Source organism: Sycon ciliatum, chromosome 4 (assembly GCF_964019385.1).
Source record: "Sycon ciliatum chromosome 4, ocSycCili1.1, whole genome shotgun sequence".
Classification (NCBI taxonomy): domain Eukaryota; kingdom Metazoa; phylum Porifera; class Calcarea; order Leucosolenida; family Sycettidae; genus Sycon; species Sycon ciliatum.
The window spans coordinates 12,610,252-12,632,590 of record NC_088646.1 but is presented as its reverse complement, the minus strand read 5'-3'; the positions used below and the strand labels follow the sequence as shown (position 1 = coordinate 12,632,590).

Sequence of the window (22,339 nt, the reverse complement as noted above, 5' to 3'; positions counted from 1 at the left end):
TACCGCGTACCGGTAGACCGAGGTGCCCGTAACACGGGGTCCGGATAAGAGAGATATGAGTGTACACGGCTGTACGACATATCAGATACACTGTAATCCCATGCAGCTGGCTGTCCCACGTCAAGCGTATTCAAATAAAATCAACAAGTCATGTGAGTTACTACTACTGTTTTGCTATCAAACACTAATTCTGATCTTCATGACAAGCCTAGTCATTGTTACTTGCTAGGGTAATAAAGATATGAACTCCTCACCTGCTCCTCCCATCCATTGACTGGCCGTTTCCTTTTCTTTCCCCGATCCATAATGACACACTGCTAGTTACTGTATGAAATTACATTGTAGTCGTATTCGTATCGGCCAGAATGAGACTCCGGGTTAGTACGGAAGAAGGACTGAGTCGGAGAAATAGTACAGTAGTGATATAGCCTATTATAGGGATCTCTCACAGAGTCACACAGTCAAACATTGTAAAACAAAATAGGGCAAACGACCTGGAGCTGCACCCGACATAGGGTACTAGGGTCTCGATCAGGGGTCCTTTGTTGCTAGCGCAAGCCAGAGGAATTCCAAGAAGTAAAGAAAGGCAGCCTTCTTCTTTCAATCAAGGGGGCAGTAGACGTCCTCAGTGTACAAAATCTTCTAAAAAGTCCAATTCAAAATAGATCTAGAGGCGCGTGCGTGTGGACATGTCGACATGTCGTGGCATGTCATGACGTCATGTAATGGTCCTGTAGTGGGTCCATTCTCCATAGCCTGTACATAAACTACTGAGTACTTACTTTCCCTGCTACAGCCTTCCCTGCTACAGCAGTACCCCATTACTGATTACAGGCTGTAGCAGAGAAAGTAAGTAGTTTATGCCAGGGAGTCACCATGGTCACGACTCCCTAGTTTATACAGGGAAGTGTCCATGCATACGTAGATCTACGGTCGGGCTGGTGTCCACCGTATATCATACCACTGGCACCAGCAGTCAAAGAAGCAAAGTCGTGAAGACTTACAAAGCTTTTTATACATTGTAGGTCTACCAGAGTCCATAAACGTTTATGCACTCTTGATTGTACGTCATGTGCTAATAGTACTAATAGTATTATCTAAATTTTGTAGACTTGTAGTAGTACAGGCCTGATGTCCATTCTATGATGTATGCGGTGAGTCACTGCACTACATCCGGCTTGACTGCAAACGAATGGAGTGGACTCCGTGAGGCAATAGTCTACACTATAGTCTCTACGGTCGGCTACATGCTCACTCAGGGAGAGTGGCATTTGGACGTAAACCAGGACAAAACGAAATGGGTTGAATTCAACGACCAAAAAGGAGCCTGGAGGCTGACCAAGAAGCTTGATTCTCTACAGCAGCACACTACCCTTCCCCTCGCTCGCTCTCTCCCACTTTGAAATTCGCTTCCATAGAATAGGGCACCATTGCCCGTTTGGCCTTGCGATGTAAAATAATAGCCAACAACAACACCACCACACCCCAGTAGGTGTATAGTACCCAATTGCACCGGTACCCATGCTCAACTGTGGCATGCTAATATCCCAGCACATGCAACACAGTGATGTGGCAATCAATATAATGAGGGCATGTACAAGATGGAATGGGTCACGGGAGGGCATGTCCATGTACACAGAATGGAAGGAAAATGTCATGGCATGCGAAGCAAGCAAGCAGCCGCCTGGCTTTCAGTTATGCGCGCGAGTATAGGTGAAGAGTGAAGAGTATCTAAAAAGGCATTAGCAAAATGTCATGGCATTTCTAAAATTAGCAAGCAAACGGCAGCAGCTTGAACGACTAGGCCTCGGAGCATGGCTGCCAGTCCAATGCATGGGTAAACTGTCAGCATGCCAAAAATCAATACACAAGAAATGTAGGAGTTGCATTATTTGGTAAATGAAACCCAGCGTGCGTTCCAAGCTCACGCACCCAAGTTCGTATTGAAGCTATTTTAGGAACTAGTCAAAAGAGACCGGCACTTCAACCATAGCAAGGCCAAGAAGAGAAAGAATTAAACTTCAATGTACATGTTCCTCAATCTGACAACAGACAAAACGTCCACTTATGACGAGAATCGAAATGCTAGTCGGCAGCAACACTGATTATCGCCAGCTTTGACCAGGATCAGATCTGCCTTGTCCAGAAGGCTGGTCACTGCGTCTAGAATCGCCACCCCTCCAGCTACGGTCATCGCGACGGTCATCACGACGATCATCCCGACCAAAGCTGGCGCCAGGACCAGGACGACCCCTGTCATCACGGCCAAAGTCTCGTCTGCCACCATCGTCACGCCGCTCGTCTCGTCCTCCAAGGTCTCTCCTGCCACCAACGTCACGCCTCTCGTCTCGTCCTCCACCAAAGTCTCTTCCAAAGTCCCGGCGCTTGTCATCACGTTTATCATCGTGGCCAAAGTCCCTTGGACGATCATCACGGTTGAAGTCCCTTGGACGATCATCACGGTTGAAGTCCCTTGGACGGTCATCACGGTTGAAGTCACGTGGACGGTCATCACGCTGTCCATTATCACGGCGTCCTTCATCGCGACGTCCTTCATCACGGCGTCCTTCATCACGCCATCCACCTTCACGCCTATCCTCCCGGCCAGAATCTCTTGGGCGCTCATCTCGGTTAAAGTCGCGTGGACGATCATCTCTGCCAAAGCCGCGGGAGCGGTCGTCACGTCCAAATTCACGGCGCTCGTTACCACTAGGCCCATGACGCGAGTGGCCATTGCGATGACCATTATCGTGCTCTGCATGGTCAAGAGGTGCTCGGCGATCATCTCGGCGCTGCTCCTCGCGACGACGCTCCTCCTCGATCTTTCGAAGTTCTTCCTGACGCTGTCGTTGGCGCTCCTCCTCTTCCTCTTTCAACTCTCTCTCCCGCTCTTCTTCGGCTCTACGTTGTTCTTCCTCATAGCGCCGTTCCTCCTCTGCAATGCGACGTTCCTCTTCACGCTGGCGCTCGTCTTCACGCTGCCTCTCTTCCTCGAGACGTCGAGCTTCTTCTGCTTGGCGGATCTTCTCCTCCTGCCATTTTTTACGCTCATCTTCCATACGCCTCTTGAATTCTTTCATTTCATCCTACACAGCAGCATATAACAAAATAGCTACAGTATCAGTGATTATTTCAAACAAGTATCCTCAATTTTTCCACAGCATTGGGCAAGAGAGTTTGCGTTGCAGGACCACAGAGGCGGGGCATGTTGCTACAAAACACAGTAACATCAATGACCATGCTGGGATGGAGACTCCCTCGATTTAGGCTAAGGTCTGTGGAGAATCCATAAATACAAATACGGGATGCTTGGCAAGACCGACGAAACCTTTACTGGAACTCTTCCCCAAAGAAGCTGTATGATTGCCCCCCTCAAACAACAAATATACGTGAACTTTACTGATGCAGCTCATAATCCGGGGGGGGGGGGGGGGGGGGGGCAACAATTCACTGCACTCAATCAATGCTGTACCTGATAGCGCAAGTTGCGATGGCCAGACAATTTATCAATGTAGATTCTGACATCTCCATCCATTCGAGACAGGCGCGTTTTGTGCTCCTCGGCATCTTTGCGGTCAGAAATGGCATTGGCAATCTGAAGCGAGAAAATCAGAGGAAATCATGCTTGGATGGTGAACATGACAACGCCATCATTGGAAGAAACATAGAATAACTTGCCAGCAGATTGACAGGCACTGCAGCTCTTGAAAAGTCGATATAGTGTACAGTGTCAAGTCACACAGAAAAACCAATAGAAACAACATGATATGAAACAGGAAGAAAACTTTACATACCATGGCCTCCTGCTCTTCTTTGAAGAACACTTCATCTTCCTTCTTCTGCTTTTCATACTGTTCCTGGAGAAGTGGAATCTCCACAAGACGCTTCGCTCTCTCAAAGTGATCCACCTAGACGTAAGACACAGGCAGGACATAACACATAGAAGGTATAGTTACAGATCGAAATATGCCTCGGTGAAGATTTCTTGGTGTAATGTCCACTTGTACACAACTCCCTACACCTCTGTAAGCTCAGACCGTTCTTCTTCCACTATGCAATGAAAATGCAAGTAGGCACTACTTTGAAACGCCTTGCGATCATATGACAGAAGTGGGGTCACCAGCATGCCTGCAAGCACTTATGACCAACCTTCTTCTCAATAGCACGGAGGCGAGTAGCCAGTTCCTTCTTTTCTTTGTCGAGCTCTGCCATTTGCTTCTGAACAAGGCTGTCGGCATCAAGGTTCTCCAGTTCCTGGAAAACAAGAGAAAACGTTGCATCACAGCATTCAGGCATATTATAAACCACATAAAACTCTCCTCGTCCATGCGCTCCATGTTTTATTCATATTATAAACCAGTCTAGTGAATGGGTTGCAAAAAAAGAGAGCAACACACTGCCTCCTAATGCCAGAGCCGCATTCATGGAAGGCACACTAGGTCTAAAGAGTGGCGATTCAAATGTGACACTGAATTCACATTATACTTCCACTGTGTCATCGAAATGGTGGGCGCAGTGCGCTTACGCCTTAGCTGGTGTAGAACAGACTGTTTCTCAACAGAAGCCCTAGCGCCGGTAAGTAACTCAACTGGACGATAGTCTCAAGTCTAGAATAACAGGCCAACACTATTAATTTCTCTCTCGTTAGTGAGCTGATAGCAATAAGCTAGACACAGTGCTAACATCCATGCAGCTGTAGTTTTCACAATCTGCAAACAGTCGGGTGTTGCTGGCTGCACACCTATCCTGCTGATCGCCACCTTCTCTAAAATTTCCTGTTTCTCGTTTTACCTGAGCAGGAGTAAGAGTGAGTTCATAAGGGGATAGACACGAGTCCCTCTACATCCATCCCACGCTTTTCTACGCAACTCTGGAGCCGCGTACGTATCACCTTGCATTTTCTTTCTTAATATAAGTACAAAGAGGACCAATTGTACTGTAAGCATTTCAATATTCAGTTAACTGTCAAGGATATTTATTATTACCAGGGCACATGTAGTGTGGTCAACTCACCTCTGGCTTCAGACCAGCCAACGCCTTGCCACCAATGGCCGTCTTCTTGATCTGTTCAATCTTCTCCATGACTTGACGGCGGCCGATTTCTGCCAGCTCCTCCTTCTTGCGCTTGGTCTCGCGCTCGTCAGCTTCCTTCCTTAGTCTGGCTTGCTCGGCTTCTTTAGTCTTGCGGATCTTCTCCGCCTCCAGTTCCCGTTCTTTTTTCTCCTGCGGCAGTGACAAGGGCAAAAATCATGCAAACATTCAAAACTTCTACATTCGCTTTTGCGGCGAGTGCATCTGAAAAGTGTGAGGTGTTTACTGTTATGCAACAGTACAAAACTCACTAAATGCAACTGATCACACGTGACTATGAAGACACAGAAATACTAAGTACCTTTGCCTGAGCTTTAGACTCAATGTCCTCCTTTCTCTTCTCAATGACGCTCTTCCGCTTCAGCATATTCCTGTGCTCCTTCACACAGCACTGACGGTAGGTGTTAGCTGTTTTCTTGCGCATGACCTTGACAACGTCCTAATGAATAGAACACCACAGAATGACCAGTACACATTAAGCTACAGCTTCAATAGGCATATTTAGCCCCCACCCCAACCCCCACATGAATACTCTAGTCATTAGTCAACTACAACTAAATGTGCAGCTGAGCACTTTGAAAGTGCATGCAAACGGCACAAATAACCATTTAACCAATGCAATGACATGTAAATCCTGGTCTCGGCATGCCCAATAAGAGCCATCAAGCTATGGGCGAGCACTAATGATCAGGATTCGGAATTTATGTGGCGAAGTGAAAAATTGAAGCCAGTTACACGGTAGTAGCAACACTGGCCACAGAGTGTTGCTTCGCGTATGCACATAACTACTTGGAAAAACGGCTAAGCATGCTGTCTTGTCCATGCATGTGCATCAAACAAACCAGGTTTCACTACCCAGTGCATAAGACCTTACAGAGTCTACGGACGGCGAGATCATTGACGCAGCCTTGTCCACCGAGCTGTAGATGTGGGACATCTGCTTCCTCAGCACCTCCGAAGGCATTTCCTGTATAGGAGGCAAACGTCGTTAATCATCAGAACAATACCACCGGTAATACATTTCCTAGGAAGAGAATGAGGTATAAATCATCAACAAGAAGTACAGGTCCTCCCTCGTTAGTAGATAATCTCTGGGTCATCAAATAACTATCTTGTAACAGGACTTGCAACTAAGCCCTTTAGGAGCTACAGGACACATTTGGCTCGGACTAACACATTGTAGTCCCACTATCACCATGTTTTTGAATCAAAAATACCAAGAGAGGAGGAGAATTTCGAGCTCGTTCCTGTATTCAACCCCTTTCCGATTTCTAACTGTCTCCTCTACCAAAAGCTGCTTTTAGGGGCCGTCCGTAATTGTCGATCTTTTTCATGAAGAGAAAAAGTTTCGTTTGTGGGTGTGTGGGTCAAGGAGAGTTTTATTTCGTTTTGAGAAATGAGCCCCAGCCAGCAAAAACCTGAACATGTGTAATTTTTTCAAAAATTATTTTTTCCCTCGAAATTGATTCTACACTATTAATCATTCAAGTTATCAAGTTTGGTGACAATCTGACGAGCGAAAGCATGGAAAATAGAGTTTGAAGTCACACAGGTCAAGATTCGGTACAGTTGGCGCAGCATCCATGTCCAGTAACTCCATGCAAGTTGATCCTACAGTTTCTGATTGTGATGTGGAACAGGTACATGTAAGTAAATAGGATGCAAGTCAGGCTTGCCCTCTTGGTGCGCAAGCATGAGTAGTTCAGAAGTGTGACGATATTCCGTATACACCACTACCTTCTTTACAACACCAGAGTGCAAAACGATGATTGGTGGCTGGCCTTACAAATTGTGTTCAGGGACCTCTGTGCTGGCAGTTTGAGCGTTGTCCCAAAGCTTGCCATACTGATAGATGTACTGACCAATACCACTGACATCCACTCCCTTGCACACTTTCACTCAGACCATGATTTCAGCATAATTGTATATCAGCATAATTGTATTTCAATGATCTGAGCGAATATTCGCGTTTTGTAGCTCGTGAAGATGTTGCCCCAACGCGTTCAGCCGGTTTGACTTTTTAGGGATCGCCTTTCTCAGCACAGGCAGCAGCCAGCTTGGCGTCGTCTGGCAAGGTAGAGTACTGATAATACTACGCTCTGTTTTGCGCCGTGAGACCCTCCATCAGTGTCTGCAAAATCATTGTTGTCGACGTAGAAATACGGATCGCTCAGCGGGTCGACATTCAGCTTCTCCTCGCAGTCGCTATTACTCCAGCGCTGACTATCGTCGCCATCAGTATCCAGTGTCGATTTTATGAGGGCTCTTCGTTGCTATGCATATGAAACTCGCCACTACTGGACAAACTCAGCGAGATCGCCACCAAAGAAATAATTCTGATCGCGAACTAACTTTCAGCGCCGCTTCGTACAGGGAGTCTCACGCTGACAACTCTGGACCTAAGTCCTCGGCCTTGTCGCGACACCTGTCGCCATCACTGTGTCTAAACTCAACCTCCGTGTGACGAGCTCTCACCTAGCGCTAAAATCAATTGACCAGAGACATTTGGAGACACTTGAAACTCCTTTGACAACAAAGACACCCACTCGATCGAAAAAGAATCTTCAAAAGCCAGCTCACTGCGCGTCCCAAACTTTGACGTCACATTTTGATGATTGATATCAAGTACACAAGTGCTGGTTTTCGCTGGCCGGGGCTCAAATATCGATAGCTGAAACATCAATCTATTCTAGCTGTCAAATCAATTCATTTTTCGTTCGAGGGGGTGGGTGGGCTGACCTCCCATAGTAGTGTTGTTACAACCAATATCCACTAGACTAAATAATAATTATATATGAGCCGGCGCAAGCGAAAAGGAACCTTATCCTGCTGCACGTGATTTTGAGAAAACCGCACTTGAAGTGAATATTCTCAGCTGTCTCGTTCGGATCGAACTTGAAACTGTTCGTTTTTTGGCGATACGCGACTTCTTTGGAGCTCAGTCATTCTTTCTATTGGAGAGCCAGTATCCTACAGCTCCTGTAGAAGAAAACCCTGGCTAAATCAACCCACGTACCACCGATCGGCGATCAAAATCGATCGACCGTGACACCTCCGCTGAATAAAATCGCACGCGCGAGCGGAAAGACAAAAAGTTGCTTTCACAGTTTCAGCGCAGTTGTCTTGCCGTCTTCGCTTTCTGCTAAGTCCTTGGGTCGGCGTAGTTATTCACTATGAGCCATCGTAAATGTTTCACCGTGAACGAAGCGCTGAAATCTCTCCTGGAAGAGGATGAGGCTGAAGTTTTTGGTGAGGAAGAGGAGTCGGACGCCAGTGACGTTTCGGTTCAATCTGACGACGGTGACGATGATGGCGATGACGATGGTGAACACTTTCTTGAGCAGCGAGTGGATGTCGACTCAGCAGCAGAGCTGTATGTCGGAAAGGCAGAGCCCAAACCTCCGCAGGCTAGCTCCGCAGCAGCTTGTGCAGCGACCGTTGCGCCGGCAGAGGAGGATGACACTGTTCGTCAAAAAGAGAACTGCGGATGTTCAAAAAATTGCTTGCAGCATCGAGACGTCGATCCTGAACATGAGAAAAATGGAGTCGCACGAGAGTGAGCTGGTGGTCCTGGGCCTTCTTGAAGCTTTGAGTCATCCTGAAACAGTTTTTGATAGTGGAGAGAAGCGCAAGAGGGTGCGTTTTACCTACACATTCCAAGGACTGACTGTTTGTGTGGGTGCGTTCCGTCACGTGTACGCACTGTCTGGCAAGAGGCTGAGACGGTACAGAAGCCACCTGGAGGAGAATGGGCTTGTGCCACTAGTGCATGGCAACACAGACAAACGGCCACACAATGCCCTGGAGTTTGCTGTTGTAAGTACCGCGTGGAGTGGGCACGCAGAAGTGTTTGGAATTCCACATCCTGCGCCACTCCGTGGTAGAGACGACACGCCACCTATCTTCCTTCCAGCGTCGCAAACGTACAAGTCCGTGCATGGAGACTTCTGCGACTGCTGCCACAAGGAGGGTGAGAAGTCTGTATCCTTGTTGACGTTCCGCTCCATCTGGCACCAGACATTGCCGCATATTAAGTTCATGACGGCTCGCATGGATGTTTGCCCTGTGTGCGAGGACTTGCGGCGCAACGTGATGGCGGCTGGGAGTGAGGAGCAGAAGACGACCGCATGCACTCAGCTGACTGACCATGTTCATGGGGCCCAGAGGGAGAGAGAGAGAGCTACCGGCAGAGAACCACAGATGCTGCTGCTGAGCTTCAGCTAGTTTCAGCTATGTCTCCTGCTGATCGCCCGCCGTTAACAAAGTCCCACTACACGTTTGACTTTGCTCAGAGCGTCAGCTTGCCGTATACGACCAGACAGGTAGGACCACTTTACTTCAAAGTGCCTCGGAAAGTCCACTTGTTTGGTGTATGTAATGAAGGCGTTGGCCAAGAGGTGAACTACATTATTGACGAGGCAGAAACCATCGATCCTGACGGCAAGAAGAGCCACAATCCGAACACTGTAATTTCTTTGTTGCACGACTATTTTTAGTAGTGTGTGTATACTGTATCCTCCAGCCCTTCCGCTGGTGACTCGAAGGCTTCTGTAAGGCTTCTATGGCCAAATTATTGCAATTTACGCATTTCAAAGATTATTCGTGAATATGTGCGATGTTTTGGTGAAAACAGTGTTGATTTAAACGCCCGTAACTTTGCTATGTTGATGGATTTTCATTCGGCTTTTTTTATCTGATTCATACGTTCTCTGGCTAAAGGAACCCGTTGCTAACTCAAAATGCCCAAAAAACGGATAAGGTCCCTTTTCGCTTGTGCTGGCTCGTGTATAGAAAACAATTACAAGTCTGCACCCAACCTTTTCGTTCCGTGAAAATTATCGATATTGCCGGGGGTCCCTTAGCTTTGTTTCTATTACTCTCTCGATCGGTCCTGATTGTTTTGACTTGTCTACCCTTTTCTGCCAGGTGTTCCTTCTTCCCTTCCCTGATGATGATGATAATTACCCCTACCCTCTCACCTTGTATTCTTAAAAGTTAAGAGACTTCCTTTGATAGGCAACCACTTGCCTTTGGAGAATCCTTGAAATGAAAGTTTCAATATAAATATTGAAGCCAAAATGCATCGTGACTGGGACACATGGACTTACTTGTAGCAAAGGACCTTCAATGCTCTGCTCGACTAGCGAGATGTCTGCACCAAAAGTGACTGTTTGCGAACGGTGATCAATTCGAGCCTGAACACATATTAACAGAAAAGTTTACATGTCAAATAGAATGCATCGGGAATAATGGATACTCCATGACCACACCGTGCGTAACTTGAATCTTTGAGGAAATGTGGATACGAAGAAAGCGCACGTGCAGATAATGTTTATTAACCCTTTCATTGCCACTGTCGACGAAAGTCGACAGCGCATTCATGCACTCTGAGTGCCACTGTCGACGAAAGTCGACAAGCAAACATGCAGTCCCCAGTGCCACCGTCGACAAAATCGACAGGCAGACTTCGCCCAGTTTGGGCCGCTATTTTTGAATATTGGAGATGTTTAGCCGTGGTAGAGGGCCACTAGGCCCTAGAAGAGGTCCATACCCATCGAAATACGCTGCCAGAAGCATGGGTTGCCATTTGAAAAAATCGAACCAGCGTCGTTGAAAATGCGCATCTGATTTTTAGCCGAGCGGTGCGGAAGAAATCGGGTTCTTACGCACTTCCACCTTGCTGAGTCGGTGCCAGTTTTTTCTCTTTCCCGTCAACTTTCATTGCAAGGAGCATGACATTTGATGCCTAGCCATTGCCCAAGACTCCAGGCGGCTATCCATTGCGATAGGCGGTTGGAGTCAGGGGTAGAGACAACCACACGACGGATTCCTCACGGACGCATTCACTGCAAACTTGGCGGAAACAGCGCTGGCGGCGCTCACTGAGTCCAGAACTAAAATTTTCTAAGAACTACCACGTTACAATGGCGACCAGCACAGTCAAGAAACACTACAGGTATGTCAGCTACAACATAATTATATTCTTTCTACAACGACACCTACCTCAGGCTCAATACCTGACGATCTACTGCAAGCTGATGCGGAAGTGCATTACACCCGCGAACGCCGCGCTTGTCAACGGAACAGGGAAGCGCTTCACTCTCCGAAGTCGAAATGTATTCGGACTGCTGCTAATCGGGAGAACAAACGACCATCATGGCGGCAGAACATTCTGCAGCTGTTCACCGACACGACCCGCTTCACCAAACGACTTACGATCGTTTCGTTCTCCGAGTTTTCTGGTGGCAGCAACTAGAATTTCGTCCGCAACAACAGGACGAAAGTCTCTCGCAACTGAAGTCCTGTTGCCACGAAGACAGAGAACATTCCGGACGCCATCTCTTCTGCTTCCAGTGTTGTAGCTCTCCGGTCCACTGGCAGATCTTTCAATCCCAGCTAACAAAAAAAGGATCTGCTTCTCTCTCCAAAACAACAACTAACTTTACTTCGCGAGTGTCCGGGCCGATCGTGCACATAGTGTATATAGCGCATGCGGCGCACAGCGCACTTTCGCATGACATGCATTTTTGCACAGCGGCTGGCGCTTAAGGGCGCAGCACGTTTGTACTTCGGATTTTTCGATTTTTCGACGGCAATGGCTTCCTTTACGAGTTGTCTACCTACTATGTATACTTTGGAAAGCGATATTCCGACTTTCCGTACAGAAAGTACCAAAAAATCCATGAGAAGTTGGCCTTTCGATTTTTCGGACTGCTGGAGGCAAAAAGTGCCTGGCAAGGGGGTGTACAGCTCAGCTGACAGCCTGGCAGGGAGCGCCTTGTCACCTTGAGTGGTCAGCTGGCAGTGAAAGGGTTAACCCTTTATGTACCAGCCATCTAATGTATGTAAGGGGCGATCGCACCCAAAGAAGCAACCATGGTATGAAATCTCGACAACTTTTGTATATGCAAGTTGTGTTTTCCTGACTCCATATGTATCACTGCACCCAGGTAAGCATGGATATTGGGACAGCATGCAGTAGTATATGAAGGCCATAGGTGGAATACCAAAGATACGCGCCAATTGTCCATATTTCTGACCAACCAGGGTATCACAAACAAACAGACTGAGGATTAGTTTGTGCTCATGTACTGGGAACATAGGGACGAAACAACCTCCTAAGCGTTGTCTCAGTGCATGAAGAGCAACAACATACCAGGGATATGGTCATATTGTCACATATTTGAGGTGAAACAATTGGTTCAAAATTGCAAATTTTGAATTCTTGTGTCAGATTCGAAATCTATATTTTTCTTCATCTACTCACATCCAGCGTAAGGTAAGTGAAGGAGAAAACAAGAAGCAGTCGCTGGCTGGTGAATTATGCCTGCCTTGACGATTTTAGGCCATCGCTGCCCTCCCTCTCGCCCCTGTTTTGAGAGCGAATACTGCGATGGGATCAGCGATACAAATTTGCAATTTCGAGTCGCATTCCGTGCCGACATCGCCACAGCCGATCTCTCCAAGCGTCCACCACATCTAGAAGACGTCGACATGACCTAGAACAAGCTACATCTTCGCTACAAGCAGAGAAACTGAGCGAGAACACGATCGAAACAGCGACAATTGTTTGCGCTGAAAAGCATACTTTTGAACGCGTTCGTTCTCCATACTTTCAAATGGCAACCTACCCATATCATACATCCAAATTTTCAGTGTGATCTAAGCTGTCCAGCGCAAAAAAACCGCGTGTCGATCGGAGCTACGGCGGCGGGACCGGCGCGCTTGATTGGAGTGCAGCGAACCGTACCATATGGTACGGTTCGAGATGGGGCTGGTACACAAAGGGTTAATCTCATCAGGTGTTTCATTCATTCAAACATGCAGTACACTGTGGACGAACGACATGTGTAGCCGCATGGTTGGAAGAGACATACGAAGGATACACACTAGCATAAGACATCTGCTGCTCACCTGTAGCTCCATGCGCTTGGATGCACGGACAATGGAGTTCTCCAAGGTAAACTTGGTCTCGTGCGGTGCCAACTGCAGTAGACGGTCAATCTCGATGCATGAGTACACCTGCGCTACTTGCTGCAGCAGACGGGCAGTTCCAACCACTCGGATGTTATCAGCATACTGCTTTAACTCCTCATCTTCTTCAAGAAACTTGATGCATTCCATAACCCGCTCAGAGATCCTGAGAGGATGGAACTCCTCTTCCAGCCATGTGAAGAGTTGCTTGAGTGGCTCTGGCAAATGGTCCAGGATGTTGAGACGTCTCTGAACCATTAGTACAGAAGCAAATAACAGCAAAGAATCACAGCTAAGCAGCAAACTCCATGGAAATTGTAGTGGGTACTTGTCGTCTCAACAAAATAATTGCCAAACCAGTTTATAAATCAGGCAGAAGCAACATGGTAGACCTAAAGCAATAGAGTAGCCACTAAACATAGCCAGAAGTTCGTTGCAAAGCCTTACCACGTCACTGATGAGCGATGACCTGGAAGGAGGCTGGCCGAGTTGAAGCAGACCAGCAAGCTTGCGGTGTTTCTCACGAGCAATCTCATTCAACTCGGCAGTAAAGTTGCTCTCTGGGGAGCTGGAGTGAAGCGGCACAGCCAACGTGGATGCAACGACACGGGATGCAAGCCTGTAGAAAAATTTGGCAAGGCAACAAGAGCATGTCCACTATATTAGTTCCGTATTGCTTTAACGCTCAGCGACATGTACTTGCAAGTACTAATCCAGGAGAGCGAGACACGAATAAATCTGCTGCTTTGCCTACTTACTGCAGTTGTATTCACACATTCATGCAGATTTCTTACCACTTTTAGGTTCCAGACACCTACGCCGGCAATCAATTTCATATTATGATTAAAACAGCATGTGCACTTACAAGGTAATGTTACAGTAACCATGGGAACACAAGCTACACACAACCTACTTTGAGAGCTCAACATCGGAGAGGTTCTTCTTCTGTTCTCTAGACAGAACAAGCAGGCGATGGCACGCGGCTGCATGGAAGAGAGGGTTCTTAGCCATCCAGTAGACGGTGGCTTGCTTCATCAAATAGTTAGCCACCATAGCGGGACGAGGCGGCTTCTTGCTCAGTGTCAGCAGACCATGTACATCGTTGATAGCCTTGAATGCCTCCTGCACACCCATCACACAAGCACATAATGGCACACCAAAGCACAGAACTACAATGATAAATTTGTGTTATTTTTTAAATTATAGGTTAGTGCATGGCAGGGAGCACCTCATGGCCTGTTAGTGTCTTGACAGGTTAACCCGAAGGTGTAGTCGTCATCCAAGCAGCAATCGTTCAGCCTTGCCGGAACATTGTTGTTGCTGTTGCTGTTATTGTTTGAAATCTTGCATTATCATGATGGCCTGTGGCCAATAAGAGAAGTTTTGTTGAATGTTGTTGTTGCGATTTATCGGTGAGTCTCCTATAGTATAGAGCAAGAACACAGAGTATAGAGGGGAAGAGGTAAATCCAGTCGCAATGGCTGACACGAGGCTTACCTGCCACAAGTCCAGTAAGATGGCGGTGTCCAGCTGCTGAAGGCGGGTCTCAACATGCATCTGCATGCTCTCTGGTGAATTAAGATTGACACTGTTGGCCTGGTTCTGATATGCCTGGATGTGGTTCAAGTGCTGGCGAAGCTGTTGTGTGTTAAACACAAAAACAAGCAGCAATCAATGAAGAAAGACAAGCCAAAAACTAGTCAGCTCATACCCAGATGTTAAAAACCTTTTCTCGCTTCTCGACAATGTAGCCGTATCATTTATACAGCCACTTCAGTCCACCCACCCACATCGCAGTGGTTACGGCAGAAGCAATGATGGAAGCACCAAGTTACAGCGCCAACGACAATACATGTACTTGAGACACCAAAGGGAGAGCAAAAAAATGAGGCAGCCAATCTTGGTATGGTATTGATTTATTTGAATTCGGTATCTCAACAGTACAATGTACAACTTGGGAAGATCCGAATGACATAGATACATAAACCTAAAAGTGGAGTAGGTGCTACAGCTGATCATTTTATCGCAGGTTGTGGGACAAAACTAATACCAATATGCAAGTCTTGCACAATAGTGATAGAGCATTTTCCACAGTACATTATAGTTTATCTATGTACGCTTAGGAAAATATTGCCAGTGATAGTGATAGGATCGTCCGGTGTGGTGAACATTCTGTGAATTGACTTTCGATGTAATGCTTCACTGCAAACCTGGCTTCGATGAGACAGGTTTTCTGTGAATTGGTCTGGCGGTGTAGAATGCATTTTGTGAATCGTCGTTTGATGACATGTCTTTCGGTGAACTATCATTCAGATTCTGTGAACTAGTTTTCGGGGAACAGTTGGTATCCCTACTGAAGCAAACAGGGTGGTTAAAAATTATGGTCCATCCTGAACCCCAAGTGTGCCTGTGTGGGGCATGTACAAGAACTTACATTGTCACACAACTTGCGGAATTCAGTACGACGGGCATAGTCCACGCAGAACTTGAAAGCTAGAGAAACACAAGAAGACCACGGGAAGCCATTAAACAAACAATTGTGCATGAACATGATTGTACAAAGCATCAACTGAGGCACAACACAAGCTTGACAGCCTCAGTGGACTATTCTCTGCAATCTACACACTTTGAGAATACTTTCAACAACAGCCAGGAATGACGTGCTTCTCAGGAACGGACATTTTCAAAGTTCCAATACAGTGAAGTACGTGTGGAGTGTTGCTGCTTTGGCTGGTGTACCCAGTGCAGGTCTGTCATGCAAATCCTGTAGCGGCAACAATGAAGGGGTCGCAAATCATTATTAATCCTAACAGTCGTGCTAGAATACACCGTTAACAAAAACAGCCAGGGGATCTAAGCTATCACCTATGAAGCTTAGCATCAACAAGTGATTACCTTCCTTTGCCACTTCATGGTAGATCTTCTCAAACTTGGCGTTGTTACGTAGAAGATCCAGCACACTGCGATAGGCCTCCCAGAGGAACTTGACCCAGGGCGTAAGCAGAACACGGTCAGTACGTGCCTGTGTGTCTTCAGCGCTCACCGCGCTAAGCAGCAGACTGTACAGTGAGATCACACAAAGAAGTGTCAGTATGGACAGAACTCTCAATGGATGCCTGCCACGTAGTCACCAGCACACACAAACACCTCCTCCTGATTGGTAGTGGGTGGGAATGGTGAGCTGAGTATGCAACTAGAACATGCTGGAAGTCTACAAATAACGTTATTAGGGCTGAAAGGAATATTCGAAATGTGCAGATCGGAAAAAGAATATTCTTCGTTAGAGTAGAATAAGAATGTTCGTAAATGTACAGAAACTCGCCTTTTAGATATCGAAAAGGTTTATTTGGTGTAGAAAGTGGGTGAGATTGCCACCTTCCAGGTGTTGTCATCAGCAAGACAAATTGATAACATTGTCCTTTTCAAATGTCCCTCCTGTAATTGGGGTATACACCAGTTGATGGTCTATGGTTACCATGGATACACCTAGGTATCCATGGATATTGTATGGTTTAGAATATTCGGAATATTCTTCGTTTCACAAGTATTCGGAAAGAGAATATTCGTTTGCTTCATTGAGCATTCGTTTCAGCCCTAAGTCGAATATAGCGAAAGTTAACCCCGGTCTACCATAAGCGTACCGATACTATAGTATCGGTACATTCGCGGGCTGATTTTGAATGGTTTTGTTGCTAGGGGAGATCTAAAATGGTGTCCTCCGCGTAGCTGGCACTCGCGGCTTTCCATCGATGTACAGGAAGCCTATGGTTCATATACAAAAATTTTTGGAACAAGTGCCTAGAAGTTTGAGAAGAACGTCCTCCGCCATGGCTCGCAGGTTCAGTGCAAGTGAGGCGCTTGATGCTGTTTTCAGGCCCGATTCTGATGAGAGCGGAGGTACCAGCAGTGACCCTGACTCTCCTGGCGATCTAGGCATGTCTTCTGACGAGGAGAGTGACCTAGATCGGGCCCTGCGTGGCGAGACGGATGCGGAAGAAGAAGTCAGCAAAGTCGAAAGCGAGCAGAGCTCGGACGTCAACTCAAGTGCTGCCTCGCACGCGCGATCAGCTGATTCACCACCTGATCAGGCGCGTCGTGTAACTCGTTTGACAGCAGCTGCTGTTACTCCTGTCGTTGACTACGATCTTGATTCAGACGATGACTTCGACTCGGCTTCGAGTGCGCAGAGTGATCGTGGAGCGAGAGGCGCAGGCCGCGGACAACTTGGTCGCGGTGGAGGTCACGGTGCAGGTCGTGGTGGTGCAGGTCGTGGTGATGGACATCGTGGTGGTGCAGGTCGTGGTGGTGGAGGTCGCGAGAGGCGCAGGCCGCATTGTTTCTTACGATGGCTCTGACTCTGATTCCGACTCAGGCTCGAGTGCGCAGAGTGATCGTGGAGCGAGAGGCGCAGGCCACGGACAACTTGGTCGCGGTGGAGGTCGTGGTGGTCAAGGTACAGGTCGTGGTGATGGACGTCGTGGTGGTGGAGGTCGTGGCCGTGGCAGATGTAATCCTGTAGATTGCGACGCTCCTTGGAGCACGGTGGACCCGCAGCCAGAAGCTCCTGAGTTTACTCCTACTCGGCAGCCTGGATACTGGAAAACATTATTCCTAGATTTCATAGATGTAGCCACTATCAATGCATTCCTCCTGTTCCAAGAGTACCGGAAGCAGAACCCAGACAAGGAGGAGTTCGAGCGATCAGCTGGATACTCCCATTGTGACTTCGGCTCAACCTGTGTTGTCAGCTGGGTAAAATCGAGGAGGGTGATCCTGTGCCTGTGGCACGCCGCAGTGGCCCAGCTCCACAGGCAAAGCCACAGCAACGTCAGCATCTACCTGTGCGATTAGACAAGAGGCATAACTGCCAAGTGTGCTATTACTAGGGATTTCAGTCACGTGACTTTTGGCCCGAAATAGCCTTCATGCAGCTGCATTGATTTGGGGATCTGCGCGTGGCACAATTTTTGCGGAGGCGTTTAACTGTCACTGGATGGTGCGGTGACGCTTGGAGACAAAATCGAACGGGTTAACATGAGAGTAGAGGCGTTGAGCTTTCATTTGGTACCAATCTTGGTGAAATGGCGTAAAAAAGACTGGATTCGTGCCTCTTTCAATGATTTCAAAGTCGATTTTCGATTTGATGCAAGCATTGCACACACTCGCAACATCGACAATCGGATTCTGCACCCTCGATTTAATTTAGATCACTTTCTTGTATCTTACTGACGAGTCGCGGTTGTTCGCGAAATTCAGTAGAACGCCATGGCGTGTGAGGAAGACGAGTCTTGGATCGGCCCTCTGTGCAAAAAGCTGTTGACGCGTAAAAAGTTGCAATGCGCTCCTCCGTCTTGACTCGCCATCAGGGCGGGTACCAGTGGAAAGTCCTGGCCAGCTGACGAACGGCCTCGTCCTTGAACTTCCGTCGTGGACGACAAACACGCAAATAAATTTGCAGTCGCTGATTTTGCTGTTGTCAGCAGTGGATGGCAAGGAAATAGACAAAGTGAACGCGAAAGCAGCTGGGACGAAAGTCAAGCGGGTGAGCGACCGACGGAAGAAGCTGCTGAAGGACAAAGCCGAGGACGCCGTCAGCAAACTGCTTTGTCAGCCATTCGTTCTGCCTGAACTGGATGTCACCCCAGCACATAATGTCGGTACTGAATCGTGTGACATTCAAAAAGAAAATGCCAGTAAAATTGAAAAAATACTGTTGAACGCCTGTCAAAGAAATCATTGATCTGGAAGTAGAATTAGCAAGAGAAAGGGAAGAAAGAGGGAAACTGCAGAAATCTGTTGTGTGTTTCACGGGCCGAACCTGACACATCGGCCTTTAGCATTGACTCTCCTCCTCTCCTCTGGTTGCTTTAAACGGTTTCGGCTTCCACGAGATGTCAATCGGCATGTGGCTCGCCAGCATTGACTCTCTTACCCTGACTCTGGGTCCCTATCACAAGGAAGTGATGTGGCCGTATGGGGCAGTCATGCTATAGTAGTAGTATAGTAGTAGTATGTGTGTGTGTGTGTGTGTGTGTGTGTGTGTGTGTGTGTGTGTGTGTGTGTGTGTGTGTGTGTGTGTGTGTGTGTGTGTCCCATATGGTGCAGTGGTATGTGCAGCGATTTCCAATCGATAGGTTGCGGGTTCAATTCCCGACGATTATGGTCACACACGTCTTTCTTCTCTTTCTCAGACTCTTCCTGACTTTTCTTTCATTCTCCTGGGTGGTTACCAACAGCCAGTGTATGCCGGAGTATGTGGTGTGGTGTGTGTGTAGAAAAAGAAAAAAAGAAAAAAAATGGAAAAAAATGAAAAAATAGGGATTCACTGGCCCGAAAAAGTCACTTCAAACAGCTGTGTGGTGGATACCAGGCTAAAAATAGTGGCGGTCAATTCATCAGCCTTGCAAGCTGTTGAATGGTGTAATCCCAGCACAAGTTGCTATGTCTCAAACATAGCTGTTCGCTATCATCGCTCCCGCGATGGGCATGTCTGAAAGTCTGAAAGTGTGGGTGGGTGTGGGTGTTGGCACACGGACTGGTGGTGGGTGCCCGTGTGTCCGTGCGCGTCCGTGCGCGTGTTCATGGATGAACAGGTCTATATGTATGCTTGAAATGGTGTGTGAGAGTGCTGTTGCTGTTGTTGCTGCTGCTGAGCCTCTGTCTTTCCTTCTGGCATGTGAATATTGCAATGTCGCGTATTAATTATGAGGCCAGCGGCAACCACTTTTGCTGAGCGCGTCACTTGTAGATACATGTATACTATACTTTTACTTCACTCATTGTCCTGTTTCTTGTTCAAACATTAATTGGTACATGTATGCTATGCCATATCAGTATGTACATTTATCCAACAGGTGAATTTTGATACAATGAGCAGCAGTTTCATAGATTCTAAGCCGGTTGCTAAGGTCGTTGCTATGGATGCCATTGTTGTTATTTCTGTTCAGTTTTTAAAAATTCAAAACAAATTCAGTGATTTTATACCGGTGGGCTCCACCAATCATGCTGTCCAAGTTTGGTGCGATTTGGAGCACTTTGGCTGTTGCTAGGGTGTTGCTATGGCCTTTTTGAAACCCGTTTCGTGCCGTGCTTCCTATCCTAATTGTATACTTGCCGATGAAGGGTACCCACCCGTATTCAAATGATCATAATTCTGGTTTCCCTTGGCCGATTTCTCTGATTTTTGGCTGGTTGATAATCACATCCATATCTTTCATTTAAGCCATCACTGCAGTATGCACTGTTGACAACAAAAAAACCGCCTGAAATCCCTACTATTACCAACGCGATGACAAGGAGCAGAAGACAGACGTGCACTGCGATACCTGCACAAACAGACTTGGAAACCCTCTGCCTCTCTGTTTCACAACAAAGAGGAACTGCTTTGGAGAGCATCATGCCGTCCCACAGTAAACTCTAAACCGTTTTGCTATGTGGCAAGTGTACATTCGCACTTTTGCGTATATTTCAATGATCTACTCTGATTTGTATTTTGCTATTGCCAGCTCATGTGTGGGCTTATCAGAAGCGTATGTCCTTGTAGTTTCCAGAAATATATTATATGGTTTACCCATGCTCATCTCCTATAATTTTCAAGTTGTGACTGGTTGTGTGGCTGTCTATACGTTTTATTATGTGACAATTGCGCATTCGCACTTTTCACATATTTCAGTGATCAACCCTGCTTTGTATTTTGCTATGACAAGCTCATGTGTGGGCTTATTTGAAACGTATGTCATTGCAGTTTCCAAAAATATAATGGTTTACCCATACCTATCTCCTATAATTTTCGAGTTTTGACTGGTTGTGTGGGTGCATATTAGTTAAACCGGCAAAGGGTTAATAAAAAAAACTTTAGTTTTGGTACAAACTTCAGTTATTTCGTGCCCCCCCCCCCCCAAGAATATAGCGAAAAGTAAGTTAATTCCAAACGAAACTTTGTACTTATACAGTACCATGAATCCAGTGCATGCTCACTGCATTATTTTTCACTTTCAGATGTAAACTAAAATAAATTGGGTCCCCAATTAATTTGCAAGTACGGAATGGCGGCACCCTAGCATGGCAAGACTAACGACACGTCGACAAGAAGACAATGATAGCCATGCTGCTCTTTACCTCTCTGGAGTCTGAATGTGGTCCAGATCGTCTACATCCAAGATGACTTGACCGTCCAAGACGGTCTGCTGCGAGTTCTTGCGTGCTTCTTCTGCCTTTTCGTTGGAGAGCCTCAGGAAGAAGCGAATGCTTTCCTCCAGTGACCCGCTACTGACTTGTTGGCAGATGAGCTTGTACTGATACAGGCCTTCCTTGGCCAGATGTCCTCGCCGCAATTCCACGCAAAGGGTGATGTACAGCGCCATGATATCGTCGTGTACCTTCTGCCATGTTCGATGCTTCTTGGACTTGATTACATCTGCGAGCGCGTCCAGTGCTGGCTCTTTTTTGCCCACTTCCAAGAACTCTATAAACATTATACAGAACACAGAACACATCATGATGAGCGGCCAGGCAAAAGCATGAAGATGCAACTAAAAGAACTGGGCCAAACCCGCCAACAATTGATTTACCTTTCGCCCGCTTCAGAGCATTTTCTGGCTTCAAGAAGAAAGCCGGCATCTTGCCTCCGGAGATGGGCGCTAACAAACGCTTGCTTTTCCTCCTTCAATCGCTAACTGCAGACGAGCAGCCGTTATCAAACAACTCCCTAGTGGCTATGCGACTTGCAAAAAGCTTCTTTCTCAGAAAGGACAGGTTCTCTCCCAGCGTCCAAGGAAACAAACAGCCGCTACTGGCGCTAGCGTTTCACCGTTTCAATAAAATATTGCCAATGCAAAAGAGAACTGAAGGCTCGTGAAGCGCGTTGGCTATGGTACTCGTTCCCGACGTGATCGATCAGGCTTGTAAAAAAAAATGGCGCAGTGCCGCCAGTACGTAGGTGGCAGCGCATTGAGTCGACTCCCTGGTTGGTGGACGTACATATGACATGTACATAATGTACGTGGGCATCGTGCGCCAGCCGCCACTAGTGCACTGGCCTCCTACTCGTACTTGTAGGCACTTCAGTCACGTGACAGGACCTGTCTTATTTGCTGAGCTCATGAGGTGAGCGTGCGTAGATCTACTCATGCCAGTCATTTAGAAAAGCGATCCTGTCAGCTTTTCTATTATTGTGTTCACATGGCAGAAAAAACGACATCGCTATGCTACGTAAGTTTCTACGTAAGGTGCTCGGTATTTCACTTAGGCTACGTAAGTCTCTACGTAAGGTGCT

At 47.1% G+C, this 22,339-nt stretch overlaps 2 protein-coding genes across 4 annotated transcripts in view; both read right to left on the bottom strand.

Moving 5' to 3' along the window:
- The window catches only part of LOC135814544 (DNA repair protein REV1-like), a 23,339-nt gene extending 22,695 nt beyond the window's left edge, over positions 1 to 644 (bottom strand). For all 3 annotated transcript variants that reach the window (XM_065327671.1, XM_065327672.1, XM_065327674.1), the window contains exon 1: positions 255 to 644. In XM_065327671.1, coding sequence (XP_065183743.1) covers positions 255 to 305 — 51 coding nt within the window. In that variant the 5' untranslated portion in view covers positions 306 to 644. The remainder of the gene's footprint in view (positions 1 to 254) is intronic.
- Positions 645 to 1,565: 921 nt separating this feature from the next.
- On the bottom strand, positions 1,566 to 21,904 carry LOC135814543 (eukaryotic translation initiation factor 3 subunit A-like). The gene is made up of 16 exons (XM_065327670.1): positions 21,636 to 21,904; positions 21,184 to 21,529; positions 15,961 to 16,124; positions 15,500 to 15,558; positions 14,563 to 14,703; positions 13,979 to 14,187; positions 13,513 to 13,684; positions 13,006 to 13,314; positions 10,200 to 10,286; positions 5,966 to 6,058; positions 5,393 to 5,530; positions 5,014 to 5,223; positions 4,150 to 4,254; positions 3,795 to 3,908; positions 3,473 to 3,595; positions 1,566 to 3,086 (listed from the first exon to the last, which is right to left on the bottom strand). Exons 1-16 carry the CDS (start codon positions 21,682 to 21,684, stop codon positions 2,106 to 2,108), a joined length of 3,300 nt encoding a protein of 1,099 aa, XP_065183742.1. The 5' UTR covers positions 21,685 to 21,904; the 3' UTR covers positions 1,566 to 2,105.
- Positions 21,905 to 22,339: the final 435 nt, after the last annotated feature.

Coding starts and splice junctions, on each gene's coding strand:
- LOC135814543 (XM_065327670.1), bottom strand. CDS start 21,684: ATGCCGGCTTTCTTCTTGAAGCCAGAAAATGCTCTGAAGCGGGCGAAA. Junction 16,125..21,183: donor CACATTCAGACTCCAGAGAG/GTAAAGAGCAGC, acceptor CTCACTGTACAG/TCTGCTGCTTAGCGCGGTGA. Junction 3,087..3,472: donor ATCGCAACTTGCGCTATCAG/GTACAGCATTGA, acceptor GCTGCTGTGTAG/GATGAAATGAAAGAATTCAA.